This window comes from Diabrotica undecimpunctata, chromosome 2 (genome assembly GCF_040954645.1).
Source record: "Diabrotica undecimpunctata isolate CICGRU chromosome 2, icDiaUnde3, whole genome shotgun sequence".
NCBI classification, from domain to species: domain Eukaryota; kingdom Metazoa; phylum Arthropoda; class Insecta; order Coleoptera; family Chrysomelidae; genus Diabrotica; species Diabrotica undecimpunctata.
The window spans coordinates 115,579,945-115,606,541 of record NC_092804.1 but is presented as its reverse complement, the minus strand read 5'-3'; the positions used below and the strand labels follow the sequence as shown (position 1 = coordinate 115,606,541).

Genomic DNA, 26,597 nt, shown 5'->3' with positions numbered 1-26,597 from the left:
AACTGTAAACATTATAAAAGTATCGAGCCTACTGTTTAAATGCAACATTACCGAAGGAGCCTTTCACGACGACAGACCTGCGCACACCGTTCTACATTTTCCGATAAGTGTTGATCCTGGTTTCTCTATTGACGAACGTCCTCATAATCCTATATACATACCAGTAAGCAATAGCATACGTGAAATTGCCGTTAGCGTACTCGATCAAGATTTAAGACCAGTCAACTTTAGAGGAGAGAAAAGTACATTTCATTTGGATTTTAAGGAAACGATATAGATGGGTTTAATTATAAAACAAAGCTCTACACATCAATATCCATTAGTCTCACGCAAATCTTACAAGCGACGTGACGTGTCTGCTGTCAATAAAGCCTTTCTTGTTTCCATTGGATTACAGCTAAAAGATGTCAAAACGTCAATACATTCGACGACAGGTTCAGGAACCTCAACCACCTATTTTAGATCTTTACCAGAAACCTCAGTTCGATGATACTATTAGAAAAGAAGAATTTCGTACATATACACCTTACATCAAGTCATTTAATAATAGCGACGTTGTCGAGTTTATCATAAATCAATCAGATGGATTTTTTGCCATACACGAAACACTTTTGGAAATTAAAGGAAGTATAAAGAAAGTGGGTAATGGAACTGTTTCTCTTGCACCGAATGCTGGAGCCTTCTTGTTTGATACATGTACATACATCCAAAGTTCACACGACATGGAAATAGTTCGAGATCCTGGTGTAGTTAGCACTATTCGCAGTTTGTTGTGTTACACTCCTGAAGATTCCAAGTTTCTCAGTACTGCAGGATGGAACTATCCCAATAATCCACATTTATCGGGAGACAGCTTTAGTTTACTGATTCCGATAAAACATATTTTCAACATTTTCAACGATTACAATAAATTAACCTATGGTCGTCAAGTGTTTCGATTTGTTCGAGCACGTAATGATAGAGACTGTATTTTAGTGGAAGAACCTAATGCCACAACAACAACAACAGTGTCTTTAACTGTTACCAGCATGGAACTGAAGGTCAAACATGTCTTTTCGAATGACGATGTGAAAATTGACCTAATGACTCCGATTAAGAATAATACGCCGATAACTATACCTTTCCGTAAATGGGAACTTAATGAACTACCTTCACTTACAGCTGGATCCCGACGTGAGATATGGAGTGTAAAGACAACTTCAGCTGTTGAACGTCCACGCTATGTCATTGTAGCTTTTCAAACTTCTAAACGAGATGACATTCACGCCGATCCAACGTTATTCGATAACATTAAGGTGTCCAGCGTGCGAGTGGTTATTAATGGTGAATATTGGCCTAACGAGAGAATGCAATTGGATTTTGCGAAAAATGATTATGCTATAGCTCACTACAACTATACCCAATTCTTTCCCAGTTATACTCATTCGTCAACAAAACATCCAATCTTGGATTATAATGCTTTTAAAAAATATGCTTTGTTTACTTTCGACTGCTCCAAACAGGATGATACGTCATTTAGATCGGGAACCGTTGATATTAAGTTGGAAATCGAAGCAGATGAAGGTTTTCCTGCAGGCACTCGAGCGTACTGTTTAATTGTCCACGACAGTCTACTCGAATACTTTTCTCTAACTGAAGTTATCAAAAATATCATTTAACTTGACTTATTCAATCATATCCAATTCAGTATACTATCAGCCATCATGAGGATCGCATTAGTTGACATTCAAGGATTCACCGTAGATGGGTGGTTTGTTCCCAAAGAACTCAGCATTGAAATTGGCTTTAAACATTGTCATTATATATTTAAACCTCCACAACCGTTTGCTACATTAAGTAATCAAGATAAGAAGACTGCTGTGTACTTGGAGAAAAACGTGCATGGTCTTCGGTATTCTAATGGAGATGTTAAATATTCAAAAATAAATAAAATACTGGAATCTAAGTTGTTGTATGCAGCTGACTACATCTACGTTCGCGGAGAACAACAAGCAGAATTTTTAAGATACAAATGTTATATGCTTGACGTCTGTCCCATAATTATTGATGTTTGCAAGTTTGATGATTCTCCATACTCCACTGGAGGCTTTGCTCCACATGAATACAACTGCCACGCTACTGGACTATTTTCCTGCTCCTCGATAAATGTGGATCACCTCCGTCAATGGTTGTGTAACAAAATATTACCTATATAAATTGGATTTTTTAAAATAAAAGATTAAAAGTTTTATTTTAGTTTTATTTTAACAGTTTTACATATTTATTTTAATGCAAGATGATTCGCATTTACGATTTACAAGAAATTTTTTAATGATAGTAATCGCTATAAAGGCATTTATTACGAATATAATACTTAAGAGTATAATCGATAAACCATATTGATCGATGTCATCATTATTAGTTTTGTACCATTTTGAATCACTTTCGGTGTTATTTGGAGATATTAGCTTGATCTTATAGAATGCTCCTCCTGATTTTGGTATCACTTTGAAAAATACTGGAAGCTGTCCATAATTCGCCACTTCATGATCCATTAGAGTCCATTTAGTTCGATTACAATCAGTTTTTTCATCATTAAAACATATTGCCTGGTTCTTAACGTTGTTTGGAACGTTTGTATAAAGGATATTGTTAACAATAGCTGTAAGGATGATGAATGAGGTTGTTAGTGGATGCATCTTGTCGGTTGAATTCTTTTTAACGGGTATTGTGTTGTTTTTGGTAACTTTCTTTCTGACAAATTAAACTCTGCAAATCGTTTTTCAATTGCAGTTCTATCTTCGTACCACTGTATATCGGCTTTTAACTTTTGTATTTTTTCGTACAACTCTTCTAATCTACACCGTATGGAAGTCATTGATGAAATAAATGTCTTTCGCTCCAAAATCCAATATAAATAATATTCTTAATCACCCCCACTACCCTGGTATAATAAATAGAAATAAATGTTTTAATCCTTTATTCAAAAATACTGTTATTTAATTCACTAATTGTATCTTCCTTATAATAATACAAATATTCCCTTAATGCTAAACTTACAATACTAGTATCACAAGAAGCCTCACAAAATGAATATAAAATGTCTATTGGTTGTAAATCGTTTTTGAATGAAGTAGCAATTTTTAACGCATTACAATAGTAATCTAAAAATCTCAGTCCTTCGAGAAAACGAATGCGTGGTAAAATTAACTTTTCGTTTCCTTCAATAAGATTTTTAACATCTTTTTCAAATATCTGCAAAGTAACACCAAGTTTCTTAACATTGAGCCATTTAAGTTGATCTGTAGCTTGAGTTTCAATTGCTAAAAATTCACAACATTCTGGAGGTTCATCTTCACAATAACATTGTAGAGGCATCAGGAAAAACTGATTATATTTACGATTAAGTTCATCGATGAATTGAATCCAATCACATATACAGAACGATCTCTCATTATTCTCGCTGCTTAATTTAACACCCGGCTCAAATGATCGAGCTGAACTTAATCCAACTAATACTTTTAAATGCTCAAAATTATACAAAGTATTAAGCAGCATCATTTCACTTTTGGCTCTTACTTCCACACTGTTCATGTTGTATGTTGTAATGACTACGTTTTACGAAATAAAGCTGTGAACATGAAAACTTTTAATTATATCTTCTTACCTCTCCACAACTGCCTCTCCCACGCTAAAACTATGTTGCGCAATATTTCGTAAGACTATTCATTTATGCATCACATGCCGGGCTTAATTATAAAAAAATAGTACGGAATGTGCACATTCGATGATGTCATTATTCTCAGTAGCAAGATCTATTTTATAAAGATTTCAACTGATCATGTAAAGTATAAATTGAAAAATAAACGAATTTTTGTTATGGTAATCGATAAAATATATACGAGGTAACTCGTAAAATATAAATTGAAAAAATTTAGAAGTTTTACGCAAATGGTTGTAGGTTTTAATAAAAAAAAATACGAGGAAAAATTGCTCTCTTTGTCTGTCATTCGTCTTCTTCTCTTTGTCAATTCATAGAACGCAGTAACCGACCAGCGATTGAACATCGTTCTCATTGGTTACGTTGACGTGTAGCTTCGTTATTATTGGGGGCGCGTCTTTTCGGGGGGAATGGGGGGACTGGGGGCGTCTTTTCGGGGGGAATGGGGGACTGGGGGCGTCTTTTCGTTAATATTGTGGTACGACTCCACCATTAGTCGATGCACGTCTTTCACATTGGACGTTGATGCACACCATTGGCCTCCAACGTCACGAGGATGCCCACCATTGGTCGAGGACACGTTTCTGTGGCATCATTGGTCGAGGAAAACGTTCTAACGTCACGAGGAGGGCGTTACTATGTCACCATTGGTCCCTCATCGCTATACCGCCATTTCTATGTTGTTTATTCAAATTCTAAGCTGTCATTGGTCGCTGGGGGTGTTGCTATTCCCACCACTGACGCTCCTATGCTGCCATTGGTCGACGACACGTTCCGACGTCACGAGGACGTCCACCATTGGTCAACAAGACATAGGGGGACGTTCCTATGCCATCATTGGCCTGCTATTCCCACAACTGACGCTGCTATGCTGCCATTGGTCGATGATACGTTCCGACGTCACGAGGACGTCCACCATTGGTCAGCAAGACATAGGGGGACGTTTCTATGCCACCATTGGCCTGCTATTCCCACCACTGACGCTGCTATGCTGCCATTGGTCGACGACACGTTCCGACGTCACGAGGAGGGCGTTACTATGTCACCATTGGTCCCTCATCGCTATACCGCCATTTCTATGATGTTTATTCAAATTCTGAGCTGTCATTGGTCGCTGGGGGTGTTGCTATTTCCACCACTGACGCTGCTATGCTGCCATTGGTCGACGACACGTTCCGACATCACGAGGACGTCCACCATTGGTCAGCAAGACATGGGGGGACGTTCCTATGCCACCATTGGCCGAGGGGCGTGGTCTAGAGACACGAGGTACGTTCCTACGCCGCCATTGGTCGAGAGGCGTGGCCTTGAGACACGAGGCACGTTCCTACGTCACGAGGGGGGCGTGGCCTTGATACATGAGGATACGTACGCTTGACGAACGACGTGTGACGTCACTTCCGCTCTGAAAGGAACGCTATACATCTACTGACTTCATTTTTAGCAAAATACAAATTTGAATACGAAAGCTGCACTCTTCAGCTTTAGAACCCATTTGAATTTTTGTCGATAGGACACTTTGATCGAAACACATTGAATCGGTTTTAAGGGGAAGGCCGGGAGTAGGGTAATAAACTTTTTTGCATCTTTTTTGGCGTCCCAAAGTTGACATTCTCAGCAAAATTCAGCTTGTGCTTCCTTTGATGACCTTTTAGTTTTGATAATTTGTCTCCTACCGTTTTTCTTGCCGCTCTTTTCATAGTTTTCTCTTCTCCTTTATTTGTTTTAACTTCATTAAGTCACCACCAGGTCTTATTTGTTACTTTCTTATTGGTCTTAAATTGGTTTTTAATACTATCCATATTTCTTCAAATTGTACTAGGAATTCCTTTCATGTTCCTGCTTACTCTTTTTACTATTTTTGCAACGAATAAACCTTTCTTATCTTTTAACATCCATTTGATTTTTTGTGATCCTCTTCGATATTTTGCTTTCGTTGTTTTTGTTTTTTACTTCAATGTCCTGCATAAACAACGTATGTTGCTAGCTTACCTACAGTCTGACTAACTATTACTTTTCTTCTCTTACATTAGAGAATATCTTCCTTACTTGTCATGAACTACTCTATTTGTGTATGATATTTTCTACTTTTATATGTGATAAGTTGAATTTCTCGCTTTCGAAAGAATGTCTTAAGAATCGCCATATCTATTGTTAATTCCCAATAACATATCGTCTCCAGCTTAATTTTTAATTCCAAAGCCTATTGCTCTGTATATCGCTTCCCCTCTCTTGGATTGACACACATGTACATTAAAATCACTTCCTGTTATGACTCTCTCTCTAGAACATTGAACACTCTTTTACAAAGTACAAATTTCACTGACATAATTCCTCACTGTGTAGCATTATTGATAGCACGTTTACGTGTGACCTTAATGCCCTGCGCAAAGATGACACGCAAAATTGTAAAGCATTTCATATTTTTATTTCGTCCCGCGGGATTAAATATGGATGAGGTGATGAGAGAAAAGAGATAGTTCAGAAGAGGGTTCAGAAAAAAATCAAACGAGAACGATCAGAGAGGCAACTACGATCGCGGACTCTATCTTCGCCCCAAATATTAAACCGTACGTGTCCCGAGAGGAACAAACTGAGTCAATTAAAAAGCGCCACTCTAGGAGAGGAAGATCAGTAAAGAGGCAAAAATGGGTCGCTGGGCTGCTGGGTCGTGAACAAAAGAAAATCTATACAAAAGCAAAGCGACGGAACTGGTAAAACCCTAGGTAAAAAGGTTTTTACCTAGGTTCCTAGGTAATAATGATTAGGTCATACAGCAATATCACAAAAGTATTAAAGATGGCGGTAGTATATAGACAGCATCCTGATACTCAACTAGATCAGACCTGGTCATCAATAAACTGGAACAAGTAGTGGATAAGTCTCCCATCGAAAGTCAAAATCAGTTTCTACAGTTCCCTAAACAACGTTTAGCGAAGGAAACCTATGGGTAAACTGTGCTAACGAATATAACAAAAAATGAACTGATCTGGTGATGGCTATGGAGGATGTCTGGGAGGGAGCAGACTTACGTGTAATCGATCGCAATAATATGCCTAAACGCCCCATGGTCCTAACCCACGTTCCCGTAAAAAAACTGAGGAAGCAACTATCAGGACCCGTCTAAGAAAACAAAATCAAGATCTTAAGACGAAAGACTGGTTATTATATTTCTCAGGAAAGGTATTCTTCAAAACGATCAGTTGTATCGTTGACTTCGATCAGGTTCCTGCGCGCGGACCTCGAGCTTAATAAGGCAGCTTTGACAGAACTTACTGTTACTATGAGAAGGTTCGATGTAGTTTTGATACAAGAACTCTGGGTTTACAAGGTCAAATAAGAAATCTATCGGGCATTGGGAGAGAGCTTATATTTAGTCAATTTGCCAAAGTCCCGAGGACCTATATAATAGTCAGACGATATTTAAAATATTTCCGTTGATGAATTTCTCTTCCAGAGATTTAACGGACATAAAGATGAAGATTACAGAGGGAGAAAGTATGAAGGAGATAATTCCCGAATCATCATGCCTGCCATATGATGATCCCAAACAACCACCATCAAGGGAGATGTAACAACTACTAAGAAATTACAGAATAACTGGACTGCATTTAAACATGTGCACCATCTGACCTTAGGTAGCAACACCAATAAAAGAGGTGAGTCACTCTAATTTGTTATGGTTTAGATATGATTTAGATATACTAAACGTAGGAAATAAACACATTTTACGTAATTGCATAACAAAAAGAAATAATTAATATCACAGTGGCTGGGATTCATGTAGCTAGAACTGTTAAAAAATGTCAAGTGTCAGATGAAGTATCTTGCTAAGACCATCGACACACCTGTTTTGAAATAACAGGTAACGAGCATATCAAGGAAACTTATCGTAACACTTACAAAAAGACCGTGGAGCATATCAAGCAAACCTGGAATATTGTATAAGAAGTCTGTTTGAATGCAAAACATCCACACCGACATGGAACGTAGAGGACTCCACGAAGGAGACTGGAACAATAGGTAACGATGGCATGTTGGATGCGAGAAGCGACATTGAATTGCAAAAACTCTCAATATATATATATATATATATATATATATATATATATATATATATATAACGAGTCACAAGTACTTCCTTTTTCTTATTCTTATATATATATATATATATATATATATATATATATATATATATATATATATATATATATATATATATATATATATATTCGCATTGCTCCTGTAGTGATCCTTTTGCAAAGTTAATGTTCTCCTATTCTAAATTAGCTGTACCGTACTGATGACGACCAAATAGTCAGAAATACATATTTATGGCTGCCATCTTATATACTTTTGTTTTTTCTTTACGAGATATGCCAACATGTTTTACCTTTATTTATATATACATACACACGCATATATATATATATATATATATATATATATATATATATATATATATATATATATATATATATATATTGTTTTGATTCTACTTATTTTCAAACAACAGAAATACAAAATCAATACTCAGAGGAAACTCATGGATGAATAAAATTCAAAAATAAATTATAACCAGTATAGATACAAAATGAATTATTACTTGTTCTAAAAAAATACTTTTAAAACACATTACGAAATTGTTTATGTCAAATTTCACTATAGTCTTTGTAGACGTTGATAAACATTGAGAGAAGGAAATATCGTTAGAAATATAGGTGAACACCTTGGAACAATTTCTATATACGATGTTAGGATATAATTAATTGAGTACTTACAAACTGTTGTCACTGATCACTGAATTTAATCTTTTACTTTAAAAAAAAATTCACTTTCTACTTTTTAACTTTTACGGATGCCAAAAAAGCTTTTGTTTAACGTAGACCGGCACTTTTTATTTTTTTCTAAGTCACCAACTGCTCCTATCTGCTATCTCGAACACACTGCTGTTTGTTCCATTTTCAAAATTTCTCCTCTAATGCAGCCCTCTTCTCTCAATGAACATTGCTTCCCTTTTATTGGTCAACACAAATACCGTTTTATGGTATTTATAAAATTGAGAAATTGTGTGTACACAAATCATTATACAGTTAGATATTTAGATTTCCCTTCTTCTTCTTCTCTGCCTTTATTTATCTACAATAATATATATAATAATATATATGTATATATTTATTATATAGGTACATAGTTAGTACAGCTTCTAATACATCCTCTATCAGCAATGATATCTACTCTAGTTTTATTTTTCGTGTTTTTCACTTCATCTCTCATGTCTCTTACCTAATGATAAGGTTCCTATCCTGATTTTTTTAATCGATAACGGTTGACCGCCTGAGATAGTCATAACCTGAAAATTCGAGCGGAGGATCGAGGATCATTTTACCTTAGGATAGGAGATGTCATTATTTCAGTATTTGAGTTGGAGTGTTTAGTTTTGTCTTTTTTTAATCTCGTATTCAAAATTAAATTTAAAAGTCATAATCACCTCTACAATAAATTCTCTAAGGAAAAGTATTCTTATATAGTATAGTATAAGTATAGGTACATCTATATTTGACTGATGCCTTTGTAGCTACTTTTTATTGTCTTAGTTTGTACTGTTTTAGTTTATATGTTCTTCTGTTTGTGATGTTTATTGTCCCAGTTTGAGGGGTTCTGCTTCTATATCCTTTAGTTTATTATATTCTAATTGTATCTAACAAACATCTAGCCTGATTTGCATATTCCTCTTTTCTAATTTTTTTAAGTTTCTTTATTTTTTACTGACTGTTTAAATCTACATTTTATTCGGAATTTTATTTGTCAGTACAGCTGGAGTAAGAAGCTTATTTCTCAGATATGAAGAGACCAAAAATCAAATATCATGTGCGGATGATATTCTGTTATGCCCTCATCTTGTCATCCTAATTTAGTTATCGTAGTAGTATGTAGTTAGTGGTTTTATTATACCGCCTGGAGCTTCGAACGACTAGCACCCCACCCGCACAATGTCAACTGCGACCATCTTGAACTAAAGCCTTGCAGCGTCCATCGGTTGTAAAGCCATTTTATTGCCATTAAATAATTAAAAATAAATTTTTTACACTAGTTTTAACTGTAAAAGCAGCGGCGTGGTTGCTAAAAGCATCACAACAAGAGTGTATTGATGCTTATCAGAGCTAAATAAAAAAAATCAAAAATTTGTATTATTTATAGAAATGTCAAAATAATGTACACACGTTAATAATTGAACTTATATACGGGTTTCTCTAAATTGATACGTGTCATATTGGTCCATGTTGCGAGGCAGCTCCCATAAGAAAAATGTTTCTGATTCGGTTTCTTTGCGGTTACCTGTTCAAATTTAAAAGAAATATCTAACCAATTTTTTAAAACAAATTTCACAAATTACCTTTTTGCTCCGGAAAATATTATGTATTTATATATTTTTTAGGTTTTTTGGGCTATTCTAAACAAAATAGGTCTCCTGTTATTTTTGTCGAAAGGTGATAGTTTTTGAGTTATCAGCGATTTAAAATCTGAAATACGCATTCTCGAGGTTTTGAAAACTCATATGTTAATTATAATTTTTGAGGTTGCCAAGGGCCTAAATTAAAGATTAAACATTCAATTTCAAGATTCTGAAGAGTAATTAGGGCTTATTTCAATTTAGAAGGATGTTTTTAATTGCTAAGTATGTGCGTCCACTCTACCACACTCTATGGTATGTCTGTCGCACTTATACATATATTATATTATGTACTTACGAAAAATTCTCAACAAACACTTGACATTTTTATTAACATTTTATAATTTATTGTTAACATAGTTTTTTAAATAATTTATTTATTTATTAAATTAATTATTGTGAATGTGCTAATTAAATACGCTTATCACAATATAATAAGCCTATTGTTATTTTTCTTTTTTTTAATGTGACAGATGCAAAATACTTATCTATTGAATATATACATATTTATTTGTATGAATAGTACATAAAACTATAATTATGTAGGTAATACTTGATATTTATTAAAATTTGGTAATTCATTATTACCATTTTTTAAATAACTAAAATATTAAGTTATTAAATTATTTATAATTTAATATAATTCATTTTTGCCGTAAATTGAAAGTGAAAATTATAGTACGAAATAAATTTCAAAAGGTATCAATATATTTAAAAGTCTAATAATAATTTCATAAAGTAATTGTACAGAAGATAATCATAATACTTAGTAAAAGTATATTTATTTTCAAAAACTTCATAATATTTATGTCAATAATAAATTACAAAATTTTAATAAATATTTGTTGGTAATTTTTCGCGAAGTACGTCCTAATATGTACATATAAGTGCGACAGAGACGTACCATGTAGTGCGGCGCACCGCGGTGGCTTAAAAATCGAGTGGACGCGCATAATTAACAATTAAAACCCAACGGTCTAAATTGAAATAAGCCCGATTACTCTTCAGAATATTGAAATTGAATGCTTAATACGGAGCAAAAAAGATAATTTTTCGAATTTTTTTAAAAAAATTGTTTAAACAATTTCTGCCAAAAATTTCGCCCGGTACCCTTCAGATTTGTGTAAAGGAGACATTTTTTAACAGGAATCCGCAAAGAAGCCGAATCATAAACATTTTTCCTATGAGAGCGGCCTCACAACATGAACTATATAACAAGTACCTATTAATAAATGGGGAATAATTAAAATGGCGATAACACTTAAAAATGAGTGAAACTTTTCATAAAACTTCCATTAGCAACCTGATTCTAAATCTTTTGGCATATAGTAAGGGTCAGTTTTCCATATTTTTAATCCAAATGACCATCCTCTTTTATTAGTTTGAACACATTTAGGTAATTGCGGATAATATTTAGGACCTGGGGATTTTGATCGTTGCGGGATGAATAATTTTGGCCGCATTGTGTATATTGGTGGTTTTTGTTTAAATATATTTGTATCTATTCCTAAATACTTAGGTCCTGGAGTCTTGTCACCTTGGAGATATGGCAACTTTGGACGCCTAAAAATAATTATCATTATTATTATTATTATTATTAAATGTGAAATTAACTAGGTATAATCTTTTACCTAAACAAACACAATTGAATATTCTAACGAAAATATTGTTGCTTAAGAATATTTTATTCTATGTAAATGTAAATTCTTAGCCATAAGTTTTGCCTAGACGGCAACCTTCTAAACCCTAGTCAAACTTATTAGAATTTTATACAGGCAGTATGTTTCCATATGTTACCATAAGAGCACAATAGAGAACCTGTGAATTATTTCTTCAGCCTATCGATCAATTTATTTACCACCACGATTAACCAGTGACTAATTAATTTAACTAAACAATTTAAAAAATTGTTACGATTTTACTATTTTTTAATTTATTATTACAATGTTCTAAACACTTAGTTTGTTTAATCTTTATTTACACTTATTTAATTTATTTTATATTATCACTATTTACATAATTTATATATAATACAATGTATTACAAGTTTATAATTCCCGATAATACGAGCTTTACAATTCAAACTGAATCAAAATCTAAATTGTTCTGTATTTAAAAGGAAAAAGACAGTTCTGTATTTATATATTTTCTTTGAACCGACCCTGCTTTTTGCTTCTTCGACTGAACTCCGGATAACGGTTTGAGTCTCGTTTCGAATAGCCTGAAAGACGGCGTGATGTTATTCTGTATCTCAAACGACGGTGTATGTTCGAGAAGTTTGGGGTCGTTTAACAGCTAGCATAACATTGTTCCCTTTTTAAGAACTGGTTCCTCCTTGAACCTTGTCGGGACTGAAACTAGACGCTGGTATCGGCAACTGTACCCTCTTTTACAACTCCCAGACTTCGGTATCTTTAAGGATTTAATCCACCATATATCGGAGAACCTTCCAATCTAATTGGCGGTATTCTGGCTTTGGTATGGCTAGCTTTTGCACGTTAGACTCCAGTATGTGCGCTGTCAATTGAATTAATGCTTCCCATACATCTTGGTAGGTGGGTTGGCCATGAGCAGTGTCTTTTGTTACCAGATAGAAAAGGTAACGTGTTGCATCTTGGAGTTTCAAAGCTTTTCCAGAACTGGTAGTTGGCACTGAAGTTCTGCAACTCGACCAAACTTCTTTCGAAAGATGGATGCAAACCCTTGTGGGTCTTTAAGACTGGCCAGGATGGTATGGGCCAGTAAGTAGTCATCTGGAAATGCGAGTCGATTTTTCTTTTCTTCAGTGATAACACCATGTCTTGCTTTACCGGTACCTCCATAATTTCCTTAAACGTCAGGTAAGGTACTTTATCGACTTGATTCACTTCCACTTTTCCAAAGCTTTTCCAGGACTGGTAGTTGGCATTGAAGTTCTGCAACTCGACCAAACTTCTTTCTAAAGATGGATGTTCTCGCTCAATTGAATTAATGTTTCCCATACATCTTGGTAGGTCGGTTGGTCATGAGCAGTGTCTTTTGTTACCAGATAGAAAAGGTAACGTGTTGCATCTTGGAGTTTCAAAGCTTTTCCAGAACTGGTAGTTGGCACTGAAGTTCTGCAACTCGACCAAACTTCTTTCGAAAGATGGATGCAAACCCTTGTGGGTCTTTAAGACTGGCCAGGATGGTATGGGCCAGTAAGTAGTCATCTGGAAATGCGAGTCGATTTTTCTTTTCTTCAGTGATAACACCATGTCTTGCTTTACCGGTACCTCCATAATTTCCTTAAACGTCAGGTAAGGTACTTTATCGACTTGATTCACTTCCACTTCCTCATCTACGTTATGGTCTCCTTAGAATGGCGCCAGCCGATTATAGTGTACTATCATCGACTTTCTCTGCGGAATCTTACTTATTCGGTAATTACATCGTTAGTCTTCTCCATAATGAGGTACGGACCTTCCCAGAATTGCTGTAACCTGTGAGAACATCCCTTTCGCTTCTTTGGATTATAGAGCTAGACTTTGTCATTTTTCTTAAAATATCCCTTTTCGGCTTGGGTATCGTATCGTTTCTTTATTCGGTTGCTAGCGATCTGAAGATGGGTACAGACCAACTCATGTATATCGCCCATTCTTTTTCGCAATTCGTTCACATAATCTTTACCAGTTTCATCTTCTTCAGGTCGACATCCGCACTCTAGATCACAACGTCGTTGCTTCTCGCGTCCAATTAGGACTTTTACTGGTGTTTGACCCATTGATTCATTAAGAGCGAATCTGTAGGCTATTGCGAAGAACGGAAGGTATTGACCATAGTCTCGCTGACAAGTATTTCAATTTGGACACCGTTGGACAAATTGGACACCATTTTTGTGAAATGCTTGTCAACTGTCTTATTTATTCGATCTACCATTTCATCCGATTGCGGGTAATTCTTGCTTTCTTCATGAATAGTCTATCACAGATTCCATGCAATGGATCGCTCTCGAAGTTCCTTCTTTGGTCACTATGGATCTCTAAAGGCACTCCAAATCGGCTGATGTACTCTTTGATCAACACATTTACAATAGTGGTGACCTTCCGGTCTGGAATTGTTTAGATTTCTACCCACTTCGTGAAGTAATCCATATGTACTTGCCTTCATTTTGGAGATGGCTTTTTCAGGAGTACTTTTACCGGCCTCCTGAACATCCATTTTTTTATTGTTATCATTCAGCACGATGTTTCACACTTTGGATTCCGGTTTTTATCCGCTGGGTTTCGCCATCGGTTTTTAGGTAAGTGCAGGTTGTCTCCTGGGGACGTAGGGCAACACAAAGTGTTGGATAGATACATACATATTGTATAAAAAGATATTTAAACAAATAACACATTTATTCGCTTTCAAAAGATTACATGCTATAAACACTTAACTAAAAACTATATGTGCCTAGCAATAATATAAATTATACTGTTACGATAAATTCTGACCCAAAACCGTAAATATATTTATTACTAATATTTTCATTCATTCACGTATTTTTTAGGTAATGCCTACCTGACACACGATGGGTCCCCCTTTGTAATAAAAACAAGAATTCGAACCTTCTGGAGACAAGCCGATTTAACCATACCGGTTCTGAGAACAATTCGCCGCTCTGTCTAGAAGGCCGTAGACGTTTCCAGTCTAACAGTAGTGAATATATAACAGAACTTTTTGGAGAATAGAAAACAGTTAATTCTGAAGACGCGCTCGCGATAAAATGTTACGTTCGCTTTTTAATAAATTATGTATATTTAGTGATAAATAAATTAATATCAGTTATTGTGCTTTTTAATGAATTAAGATAAGAACAAGACATTATAAATTAAATAGACATTGAAATAAAATCATCACAGTGGTGTAAGAAGTGAGATCGAACATAAATTAGACTTATAATAATAATACAAGTGAATATAAAATAAATTGTGAAAATGGCTACGATTTATGAGCTGACAGTGACTAATTTAAGAAGACATCTTGAAGACAGAGAATCAGCTTCCACCGGAAAAAAGGCTGAGTTAGTCCAACGACTAAAGAACGCTTTGCTAGAAGAAGGACTAGATCCAGAGACTTATATATTTGAAGATGCTGTCCTCTCGTCGATTTCGAAAGTTTCTGGTGACATCGCATCATTAGAGAACAAAGTTTCTGGCGATATTTCGAAAGTTTCCGGCGACATCGCATCATTAGAGAACAAAGTTTCCGGTGACATCGCATCATTGGAGAACAAAGTTTCCGGCGACATCGCCTCATTAGAAAACAAAGTTTCTAACGAGATTTCTTCTCTGGAAAGTAAAGTTTCTGCTAACATCTCTAAAGTAACTTCCGAGATGTCTGCCCTCGACGATAGAATGTCTTCGCTAAAAAACCAAGTTGCTGCCGATATGTCGGCCTTCGAAGAAAAGATTAAAGAGATGGAAAGGAAGATGGAGGAAACAGGGACAGCAGAGAGAGGAAACAATCCAATTACAGTGGAGACAAAAGAAGAAGAGACGAAATGTAAGTTGGAAACACGGCCGAAATTTGAAGGAAGTGGAGGTTCTGTCCATGTGAAAGTCCCAACTTTCGATGGAAAATCGTCATGGAACAACTACATGAAACAGTTCGAATCAGCCGCAAGAGCAAATGGATGGTCTGAAAAAGAAAAGGCGGTAAACCTGACTATCGCTCTTCGAGGAGATGCCTTAGATGTGCTTCAGACCATAGCCGTAGAGGAGACCGATGATTTCGAACAACTGAAGAAGAGGTTAAATATGCGATATGGCCACGAACATTTGGAGCATGTATATCAGTCGCAGCTTAAAAATCGTAGACAGAAGAAAGATGAGGCTCTTCAAGAATATGAGGTAGATATTGCCAGATTAGTACGATATGCTTATCCAACAGCTCCCGAAGACATGATGGAAAAATTGCCCGTTCAAACGTTTATTGATGGTCTTCGTGATCATGAAATGCAGAGAACACTACGATTAGCTCGTCACAAGACGCTGGTTGATGTCTTATCCGCCGCCCTCGAATACGAGTCAGCTACGCAGGCCTCTGGCGGGTACAGTAAAGTTAGGACTGTAAAAGAGGAAGGAGATGAAGATAAACTTGACCAGCTCGTTAATATGATGAAAAGCATGACATATAAGAAAACGAAGACCATCAGATGCTGGAATTGTGGCGAAATAGGACACGTACGAAGCTCCTGTAAACACCCTAGGTACGACGCAAATCAAGAAACTCACCATCAGGAAAACTAGAACGGGTCAGCCTTAGGGGGGCAGCTTCGACCCAAAACTTTTCCAAAGACCCTCTCATACTAATAGCTTCTTTGAAATGTCGTGAAGATAGTGTATATGTAGATGGAGAAATAAATGGTAAAAGACATACGTTGTTGGTGGATACCGGAGCGACCAGAACCATTATACGTCCAACAGTTATAAACAGCCGTAAGAAACTGTTACCAACGAGGTTGCGACTTCGGACCGCTACAGGTGAAAATGCCAACATTCATGGAGAAATCCAGGTACAATTGGGAATTGGAGCAGAAAAGTTCGTCCATACTGTTATAGTTGCTGACATCGAAGAGGATGTTATATTAGGAATGGACGTAATGAATATGCATGGATTCCAATTGGATTTTAAGAATAAGGTAATCAAAGTTGGCAACGAGGAGGTATTTCTCCATCCACATAATGACAACACTGTGCAAGCAGCCATTACAGAAGATACAGTCGTGCCTGCGAGAAGCGAAACGATCATAGTAGCGCGGCTACAGGGAATTGTGGACGAAGGGAGACCTGTTATGATGGAGCCTTGGAACCACGACGATGAGGTTGGCCGTGGAATCATAATTGGAAAGGAATTGGTGACTTCGGCTAAAGAAATTCCTGTGAGACTTATCAATGTCAACGACTACCCAGTGACCATAAAGAAAGAGACAAAAGTAGGAACTTGTGTACCTGTGACATCCATAATCCGTGAGGCGACAACATCTGATAATTCCAACGACAAATTCGACCAAATGGTTGCAGTTGCAGGACAGTCTCTAAATCAGATGGAGAAAAGGAAATTAAGGGAATTTCTGCGGCAGTATCGTGATATTTTCGTACCGAAAGGAGGAAAGACGGGAAGAACTACCGTTGTTAAGCATAAAATTGATACTGGTAATGCTAAGCCAATTCGTCAAACAGCTCGACGATTACCACAGGCGAAGAGAGAGGAAGCTGAAACGATTGTTCAGGAAATGAAGAAAGACGGGGTGATAGAACCTTCTACGAGCCCATGGGTCTCTCCGGTGGTCCTGGTTAAGAAGAAAGACGGAACGACGAGGTTCTGTGTGGATTACCGTTTGCTGAATAACGTTACCAAGAAAGATAGTTATCCTCTGCCTCGGATCGATGACACATTGGACACATTGGCTGGAAGTAAATTGTTTTCTACTTTAGATTTGAAGTCTGGATACTGGCAGGTAGAAATGGACCCAGTCGATAAAGAAAAGACAGCCTTCACCACAGGATCTGGATTGTGGCAATTCAACGTTATGCCATTTGGACTTTGCAATGCTCCTGCGACATTTGAGAGGCTTATGGAAAATGTGTTGAGAGGGTTATCTTGGAAAACATGCCTGGTTTATTTAGATTACATAATCGTCTTGGGGGAGACATTCGAAGATCATTTGAGGAATTTAGAAAACGTTTTTAATCGACTTAAAGCTGCCCAATTGATGCTAAACCCCAAGAAGTGCCAGCTATTTCAAGGTAAAGACATATATCTGGGTCATATAGTCAGTAAAGAAGGAGTGGCCGTGGATAAGGGAAAAATCGATTCCATTAAGGAATGGCCAAAACCAACTGACAAACATCAAGTGAGAAGTTTTCTTGGACTATGTACTTACTACCGGAGGTTTATTAAGAAGTTTGCAGATATCGCTAAGCCATTAACGCGACTTACAGAGGAAGCAAGAGAATACCGCTGGGATACAGACTGCCAAAATGCCTTTGAGACCTTAAAAAAACATCTAATAACAGCACCAATTTTAGGGTATCCACTGCCAGAAGGAGAGTTCATCTTAGATACGGATGCAAGTAATGTGGGAATTGGAGGAGTGCTGTCTCAGATTCAAGGAGGACACAGGAACGAGTCCTCGGATATTTTAGTAAAGTTCTTTCAAAACCTGAGCGGAATTATTGCGTCACGAGAAGAGAACTTCTAGCAGTAGTTAAATCAGTAGAGCACTTCTATCAATACCTCTATGGCAGAAAGTTTCTAATCCGAACCGACCATGCCGCCCTTAAGTGGTTGATGCAGTTTAAGAATCCAAAGGGTCAGATAGCCAGGTGGATCAAACGACTCCAAGAATACGATTTTAAGATTGAGCACCGGACCGGAGTTAGCCACAGAAACGCTGATTCTCTTTCCAGAAGGCCATGCCCAGCAGAGTGTTCCCACTGCAACAAAACGGAATCCAAGGAAGCAGCAGTGCTAAGAACGACGATTGTCAACGACGACTGGACGCCTACTAAGATAAGGGCAGAACAAGAGAGAGATCCAGTTATACAGTAAATCCGAAAATGGAAAGAGGAAAACCGTCGACCACCTTGGCAGGAAATATCAAATCTATGCTCAGTAGTTAAGACGTATTGGGCCCAGTGGGACTCATTTATCATCGAAGATGGCTTGCTCAAACGAGTCCTGGAAAATGATGACGGTTCAGAGAAGAGAAGACAGTTGGTGATCCCAAAGAGCAGAATAGCCGAAGTACTTCGTCAGTTACACGACAGTCCATCGGGAGGGCATTTTGGTGTAAGGAAAACCCTTCAGCGAATTCGGGAACGGTTTTATTGGATGAACAGTTCCGACGATGTAAAAGACTGGTGTAAGAAATGTACTATTTGTGCCACGAGTAACGGGCCTTACCGAAAAAGGAGAGCTCCTATGAGACAATATAATGTTGGAAGCCCGTTTGAAAGAATAGCTTTGGACATCGCTGGGCCATTTCCAGAAAGTGAAAATGGAGGCAAATACATGCTGGTAGTAATGGATTACTTCACTAAGTGGGTCGAGATTTACGCACTTCCCGACCAGAAGGCCGCCACCGTTGCAGATAAGTTGATCCAAGAATATATCAGCCGATTTGGAGTGCCTTTGGAGATACATAGTGACCAAGGCAGGAACTTCGAAAGCGATCTATTCCAAGGAATATGTGATAGACTAGGCATGAAGAAAACAAGAACTACCGCGTATCATCCGCAATCGGATGGTATGGTAGAACGAATGAATAGGACAGTTGGCAAGTATTTGACAAAGATGGTGTCCGATCATCAGCGAGACTGGGACCAATACCTTCCGTTCTTCACAATGGCCTACAGATCTGCCGTTAACGAATCAACAGGCCAGACACCAGCCAAAGTCCTATTCGGACGCGAAATGCGACTACCTTGTGATCTCGAGTTTGGATGTAAACCTGGAGAAGATGTAGCAGGTGAAGATTATGTGATCGAATTACGAAGAAGAATGGACGATGTACATGAGTTGGTCCGTTCCCACCTTCAGATCGCTAGCGACAGAATGAAGAAACGGTACGATACACAAGCCGAAAAGGGTTGCTTTAAGAAGAACGACAAAGTATGGCTGTATAATCCCAAGAAGCGAAAAGATTGTTCTCCCAAATTGCAGCAGTTTTGGGAAGGTCCATACCTCATTATGGAGAAGATCAACGATGTCATCTACCGAATAAGCAAGATTCCGAGGGGAAAGCCGATGATAGTACACTATAACCGGTTGGCGTCTTTCGAAGGTGACCACAACGTAGATGAAGAAGTCGAAGTAAACCAAGTCCACGATGTGTCTGACCTCACGTTTGAGGAATTCATGGGTGCCTATGGAGGTACCGGTAAAGCGAGACATGGTGTTACTACTGAAGAAAAGCAAGATCTACTGGCGCTCCCCGATGACTACTCGCTGGCCCTTACCATCCCGGCCAGTATCAAAGACGCACCAGGGTTGGCATCCGTCTTTCGAAGGAAGTTTGGTCGAGTTGCAGAACTTCAATGCCAAGTGCCAGCTCCCGGTAAAACCTTGAAACTCCAAGATGCATCACGTTACCTTTTCTTCCTGGTAACAAAAGACACTGCCCGTGACCAACCTACCTACCGAGATGTATGGGAAGCCTTACTTCAATTGAGAGAGCACGTACTGGAGTCCGACGTGCAAAAGTTAGCCATGCCAAAGTTGGAGTGCCGCCAATTAGATTGGAGGGTTATCCGAAATATGGTGGAAGAGATCTTTAAAGACACCGAAGTCCAGGTGTTAGTCTGTTGCAATCCGCATAGTTACTGGTGCGGAGAGAAAACCGTCCCTTGTCATTTTTATACAACTGGAAGTTGTAAAAGAGGGTCCAGTTGCCGATACCAGCATACCGTTCCGGTTCCAGTCCCGACAAGGTTCCAGGAGGAACAATCTTTTAAGAGGGGGGCAATGTTACGATAAATTCTGACCCAAAACCGTAAATATATTTATTACTAATATTTTCATTCATTCACGTATTTTTTAGGTAATGCCTACCTGACACACGATGGGTCCCCCTTTGTAATAAAAACAACAATTCGAACCTTCTGGAGACAAGCCGATTTAACCATACCGGTTCTGAGAACAATTCGCCGCTCTGTCTAGAAGGCCGTAGACGTTTCCAGTCTAACAGTAGTGAATATATAACAGGACTTTTTGGAGAATAGAAAACAGTTAATTCTGAAGACGCGCTCGCGATAAAATGTTACGTTCGCTTTTTAATAAATTATGTATATTTAGTGATAAATAAATTAATATCAGTTATTGTGCTTTTTAATGAATTAAGATAAGAACAAGACATTATAAATTAAATAGACATTGAAATAAAATCATCACAATACCTACTTTTTGTCAAATATTTGTACAAATTCCGAGCACTCTATATTTCGGAAACGGTAAAAACATAAATCATATGTTTTTTGAAATACGTATATGCGTTATTTAATTATTTAAATGTAAATTTTCTTGGAATTATTAATTCCAAATCTAAATCCAGTCGCCATATTACCAATTATTTAAATTCTAAATTTATAGCCCTATGTTAATCGATCCCGGATCCCCTTGCATGCTCAGGAAGAATCATATCTAGTATATTATAAAGTTTAAGTATAATAAACTGTCGCTAGAATTTTACTCAAGACTGATTGGAGCTTTAGAAGCCTTAAAATTTTGTATTTAATAAATTAGACTTACATGGTATAACATGGTCTTTCATATACATCTGGAACATGACACCCTAATGTAGTTGGAAGTGCATATTTGGGACCTGGTGGTGAAAATCCTTTAATAGGGGGTCTTCTTGACTTAATTGTATAACATGGTGGTCTTTGATCTTTCATTCGAGGAGATAATTCGGGATGATAAGCATTAGCACCTGGGCCCACAAACTGAGCTGCAAGAAACATTTAAATTTACCCAAATTTTTTAAAAACAAATATAGATATTCATAATATTAGTAGGTACTATCGTAACTATCGCTGTCATTAACCATGGAGGAGATAGGTAAAACTATCACATTGTGAATAATGGCTAAATGGAAATACTAGACATTTTTTAACACTAATTGTATATAAAATTTGTGTAAAATGACAAAGTGAACCAGAATTATTGTAGTAACAGTTACTATTACTTTGGTTTTGGTTATTGATTGCTATTATATTAATATTTGTATCACCCCAACAAAGTTAAGTTAAAATATTGTTATGTTACGATTCTGGCACAGCGTAGTTCGAGAAGCTCTTTATCAATAACATTCTGGAATCTCGTGTTATAGCGCTGATTCGGTATCCGTGCCACAGTATATTGCTAATAAAGAATTCTTTAGCAATATACTGTCCGTGCCTTCGCTGGATATTTCTGGAACAGATGTTCGAGTTATCGTCGTTTGAATAGACAGTAATTAGACAAGTGTTTTTGTAAGCGATACCCATATTATTGTAGGCGATAATTATTAGTGTATTTAAAATTTATAATATTTGCAATTTAGTGAATCTTTGTACCTAAGTGAGTTAAAATAAACTTAGTTAAACTACGTTTGCTTCACTTGAATCCCTGAATCCACAGAAAAAGTTTAATTTTTAATATTGGAGTTTTTGGCCAAATACCGTTGCCTCATCTGGTATACACATTTTCTCATTTTATTCATGATTCTAGTGTTTGTTTTAAAGTTTGCAGTGTTTGATTTTTATTTAGTGTTTTTTTGGTATTGTTATTGTAGTAATTAATTTTTTGAATTGCAGACTACAATAGATAGTTACTCCTGGCCTGAAGAAATTTTTAATGTGGAAAAATGTGTGGAAGCCTAAACGAAGGAAATTGTCCTATTGAAAGTTGTTGTATAAGTTGCCTATATGTAGCACAACTCGGTGATAAAAATACAATTATATGGAGTTTCTGTTACTTGTATGTTGATTTTTTCTCTAATAATCATAATTAACTGACATGTTTTGTTTAAATATTTACCATGTTTAAATTTTAAACGTGTTTCTCCAGTAGAAGTAATGCATTTTGACGAGAGCTACGACCTTATAATTGTTTGCACAGACCTGACTCGCAATGATGCACAATGCACACGATTCTCAAAGAGTCAACTGAAAGTCCGTGGTTCTGTAAAATGATTTTTATAGCTCATGCGAAGTAGGTTAAAAATGACATTTTTTTGTAAAATTTTGATAATAGATCAATAATACATTTATACTAGATGTACACACATAGTCCAGTAGGAATAGCATTTGACTTTCCATGGCAAGCTGCCCCAAATTTTATCATTCTAACCTTTAGGGGGGCCAGGGGGATTTTCAACTTTTCGTCAAAAATGGTAACGACTGCAATTTTTGCAAATGCGATTTCCTAAATTTCTATTTTGCAAATATTCTCGTGTGGTCGATATTTTCCGAGTTAATGGAAAAATAGTGGAGGGGGGAGCATAATTATCTCGTTTATTTTTAACTTTACAATATAAATGTATACAAGCAAAAATGAAGAGTATTATATTTTATACAATTTTGATCTCTTTCATTTTTTTGTTAAAAATCAATATTTCCAGTCCTAGGTTTGTTCCTGTCTATGGCTTGCTGCTGATGACGTCACCGTCTAGGGTTCGTGCACTTTATCATAGAAAACCTTCTTCACGTAAAGGAAAAACCATAGTAATTCGGTTATTTTTAGTTTAATTTATTAAATTGAATTAAATATTGTTTTGATTTAACTAAGTAACAAGTTGCGATTAACCAATTCGACACTTTGATGAAGCTCAAGTAGTACAGATTGTAATTTTGTACGAGGAAAGATATACCTACACAAAAATAGAGCACGACGTCTTAGGAGAAGTCAATCTATAGTTTTGAATTCTTTAAAAAGGTACCACGAGAAAGGAAATTTTGTACGAAGGCCTGGGGTCAAGGTGCACAATCGCAATTTATGATCGTTTTTTGGTTAATAATTCTAAACGAAATCGCTTATTGACAACAATGCACCTCAGAAGTAAGCTACTAAATGTTAGACAAGTTAATGTAAGTTCAAAAACAGTTAGACGAATATTATAAGACTTAAAGCCAAGACGCCCTGCCAAAGTTCCACTACTTCTCCAAAATCATAAAGCTCGTCGTTTAGAATTTACGTGAACATATATTCAGTGGAATATCGACAACTAAAAAAATGCTCTTCTCACTGATGAGACTAGAATCCTATTATGGAAACCATATGGTCTAAACAGAAGAGTTGGAGAACGATTCGCAAACCTGAAATCTCGCCCACACCGTTAGTTTTGGAGGTGGTAGCATAATGCTTTGGGGAGGTGTTAGTTGGGAGAGGTGCACTACACTTGTGGAAGTGATTAGACGAAGGACTGGTGACTCTTACGTTCAAAATATCCTTTCCTGATCATGTTTTGCCATATGTTGGTTGCATTAGATATGATAGATCCATGTTAATGCACGATAATGCTCGATCACATGCTGTTACTATAGTGAGTAATTATCTTGATCTTGAAAGGTCTTGAGGTTGTGCTTTTACCGCATACGTACGACATTTTAGAAAAAAAAAATGAATGAGACCAAAATTGTATACTTAAAATATAATTCTCTCCATTTTTGTTTATGTACATTCATATCCCAAAGTTAATAATAAACGAGATAATTCGATAATTATGCTTCCCCCACTTCCAGTATTTTCCTCCTTAATTCGAAAAATATCAACCGCACGAAAAAAATTGCGAAAAAGAAATTGTAGGAAATCACATTTGCAACAATTTCGAATTTTTTTTGTCGATAAGGTGAAAATGGCGGAGATATGTGGGGCAGCTCGCCATGCAAGGTTAGGCCTTTTTTTTCGTCTAAACTGGCCATTAGACAAAGACAGAGAGGGGACGCGTAATCCTATGGAATTGAATGAAGTCTAATTTGACACCAACCGGCACCAAAAAAGTTGCCAGGTCATATTTTATTTCTTCAGTAGATTGAGAATAAGGGATATATATCAATAAATTTTTTTCAAAATTTTTAATTGAACACTGCCATAATGATCATTTTTTGAACATGATTTTATCATTACATATTTTTTAGTAGCTCGATATAATATCAGTAAATTGAAGTCAGTAGACCTGGTAACACTGCGAGAGGTAGTAATGTTCAACGTACAACCAAAACGTGGCGGTCACATTGAAACTGGCTTCACTTTTCGAAAGTTTACTTTCGAAACTGGACTAATACAGTACGTTAAACTATTGTTTGATTATTCCAATAATAGTTGTAAGCGAATAAATACCATTTATGATCCTAAAGTCTAATTAAATAAATAATACAAAAAAAAATATATTTTGTTACTAAAAATATTTAACTACCTGTTCTTATTAACAAATTCAAATTAAAATATAATTAAATACAATTTGGGAATTTATATGAACATGAATAATTTTTAATCTTTAAGCTTTTATAATAAATATTAATGTACATTTAGGTATTACAAGATTAATATCATATATGCTTATATGCTTTTATTGTCAATTTACTGACAGTTAAACTTACATATTAAATATAAACACGTTTATTAATAAACGAGCTTTTTTGAGAGCCGTCTGTTGTAGGATATGATCTTACTGCAGCCAGTTGGCTCATTCTACATCTTCCATTAGCTCATGATACCAATTCCAAGATTCTGAAACACTTATTGAGATCTAGAGGATGGAGTCACTCGATATTATTCGCGAAGTGTTGGACGCCTGAGATCTAATGCTTCACAATTATGCAAGTTATGGATTACTGTTTTAAGTCCTCTACTACAGAGTTGCTAGCTTAAATCTCCCTGAAACAGTTCCATTATATGCAGGGCCCTTGACTAACTTATGTACATGTACAGTGCTTCAGCTCTATTAACACATATCCGCCCAAGATACATTTTGTCATGTGCTTGATCCGGTACATTTTTTCAGTGAGAGGTATGTTGCCTTCGGATCCAAGCTTTTTTCCGGTCATATATTCCCCTCACACGGCTCCTCAGCATGCAGTATATCAATCTGCAGCTTGTTTCGTCTATTTATTTTAGACGAATCGCCTTTGTGATTACTTCGTAGGAGGTATTGTCGAATTCTCTCTCTATATCTAAAAGTGCACCCAGCATGACCTCTTCGTTTTGCAGAACTTATTCCACCACGATACGTATACTCTACCTGATGTATCGGGCTTTTAATCAATACACTAACTTATAAAAATTGGTTTATTTCCTACGTTTAGTATGTCTAAATCATATTCCATAACGAATCGTAGTAATGACTCATTGGTGTTTGTAATGATCTAGCGCAATGGTACACACTCACGCCACAGCCGATGGATAATTGCAGTTCACTTTTCCTGCAATTTCTGTGCACTAAATGTTGCAATCTATTGGTAGTGGTTGTTCGGGATCATTATATGGGAGGTATGCTGATCCGAGAATTATGTCCTCTCTTCATCTTTACCGTCATTAAATCCCTGGAATAGAGATTCATCAATGGCAGTGTTTCGACATGTCGTTTGACTATTATACGGGTCTCTCCACTAACGCCCGATAATCCTCTTATTTGGCCCTCATAAACCCAGACCTCCTGTATCGAACCTTTTCATAACAACAGTAAGTTCTGCCGAAGCTTAGTAAGCTAAAGGATAGTGAGTCATGAATCAAGGCCTATGAGGGTTTGGAGGATACCTTTACCTGTAATATATCTTCAAAGGATTTTAGACTAAGATTTGTGCGTCCTCTCCAATCTTCTGATTTCTCAACAACCAGATTTTTTGACCACTGACCGTAGCAGAAAAAAGTGTTAGTCTCGAGCGCGCGTGCACTTTTTTGTGTGTTTGCGTGTCTATGTGTGTGTGTGGATTATGTTAAATTGACAAATCTACAGTAACT

General features: G+C 36.6%; 1 protein-coding gene across 1 annotated transcript in view; it reads right to left on the bottom strand.

Annotated features, from left to right (window-relative positions):
- Window positions 1-9,881: 9,881 nt before the first annotated feature.
- LOC140434800 (uncharacterized) overlaps window positions 9,882-26,597 on the bottom strand; it is a 31,089-nt gene continuing 14,373 nt past the window's right edge. Inside the window, exons 3-4 of the mRNA XM_072523320.1 lie at window positions 21,408-21,606; window positions 9,882-11,717 (exon numbers count right to left, since the gene is read on the bottom strand). Of these exons, the coding sequence (XP_072379421.1) occupies window positions 11,450-11,717; window positions 21,408-21,606 (467 nt within the window). The 3' untranslated portion in view covers window positions 9,882-11,449. The remainder of the gene's footprint in view (window positions 11,718-21,407; window positions 21,607-26,597) is intronic.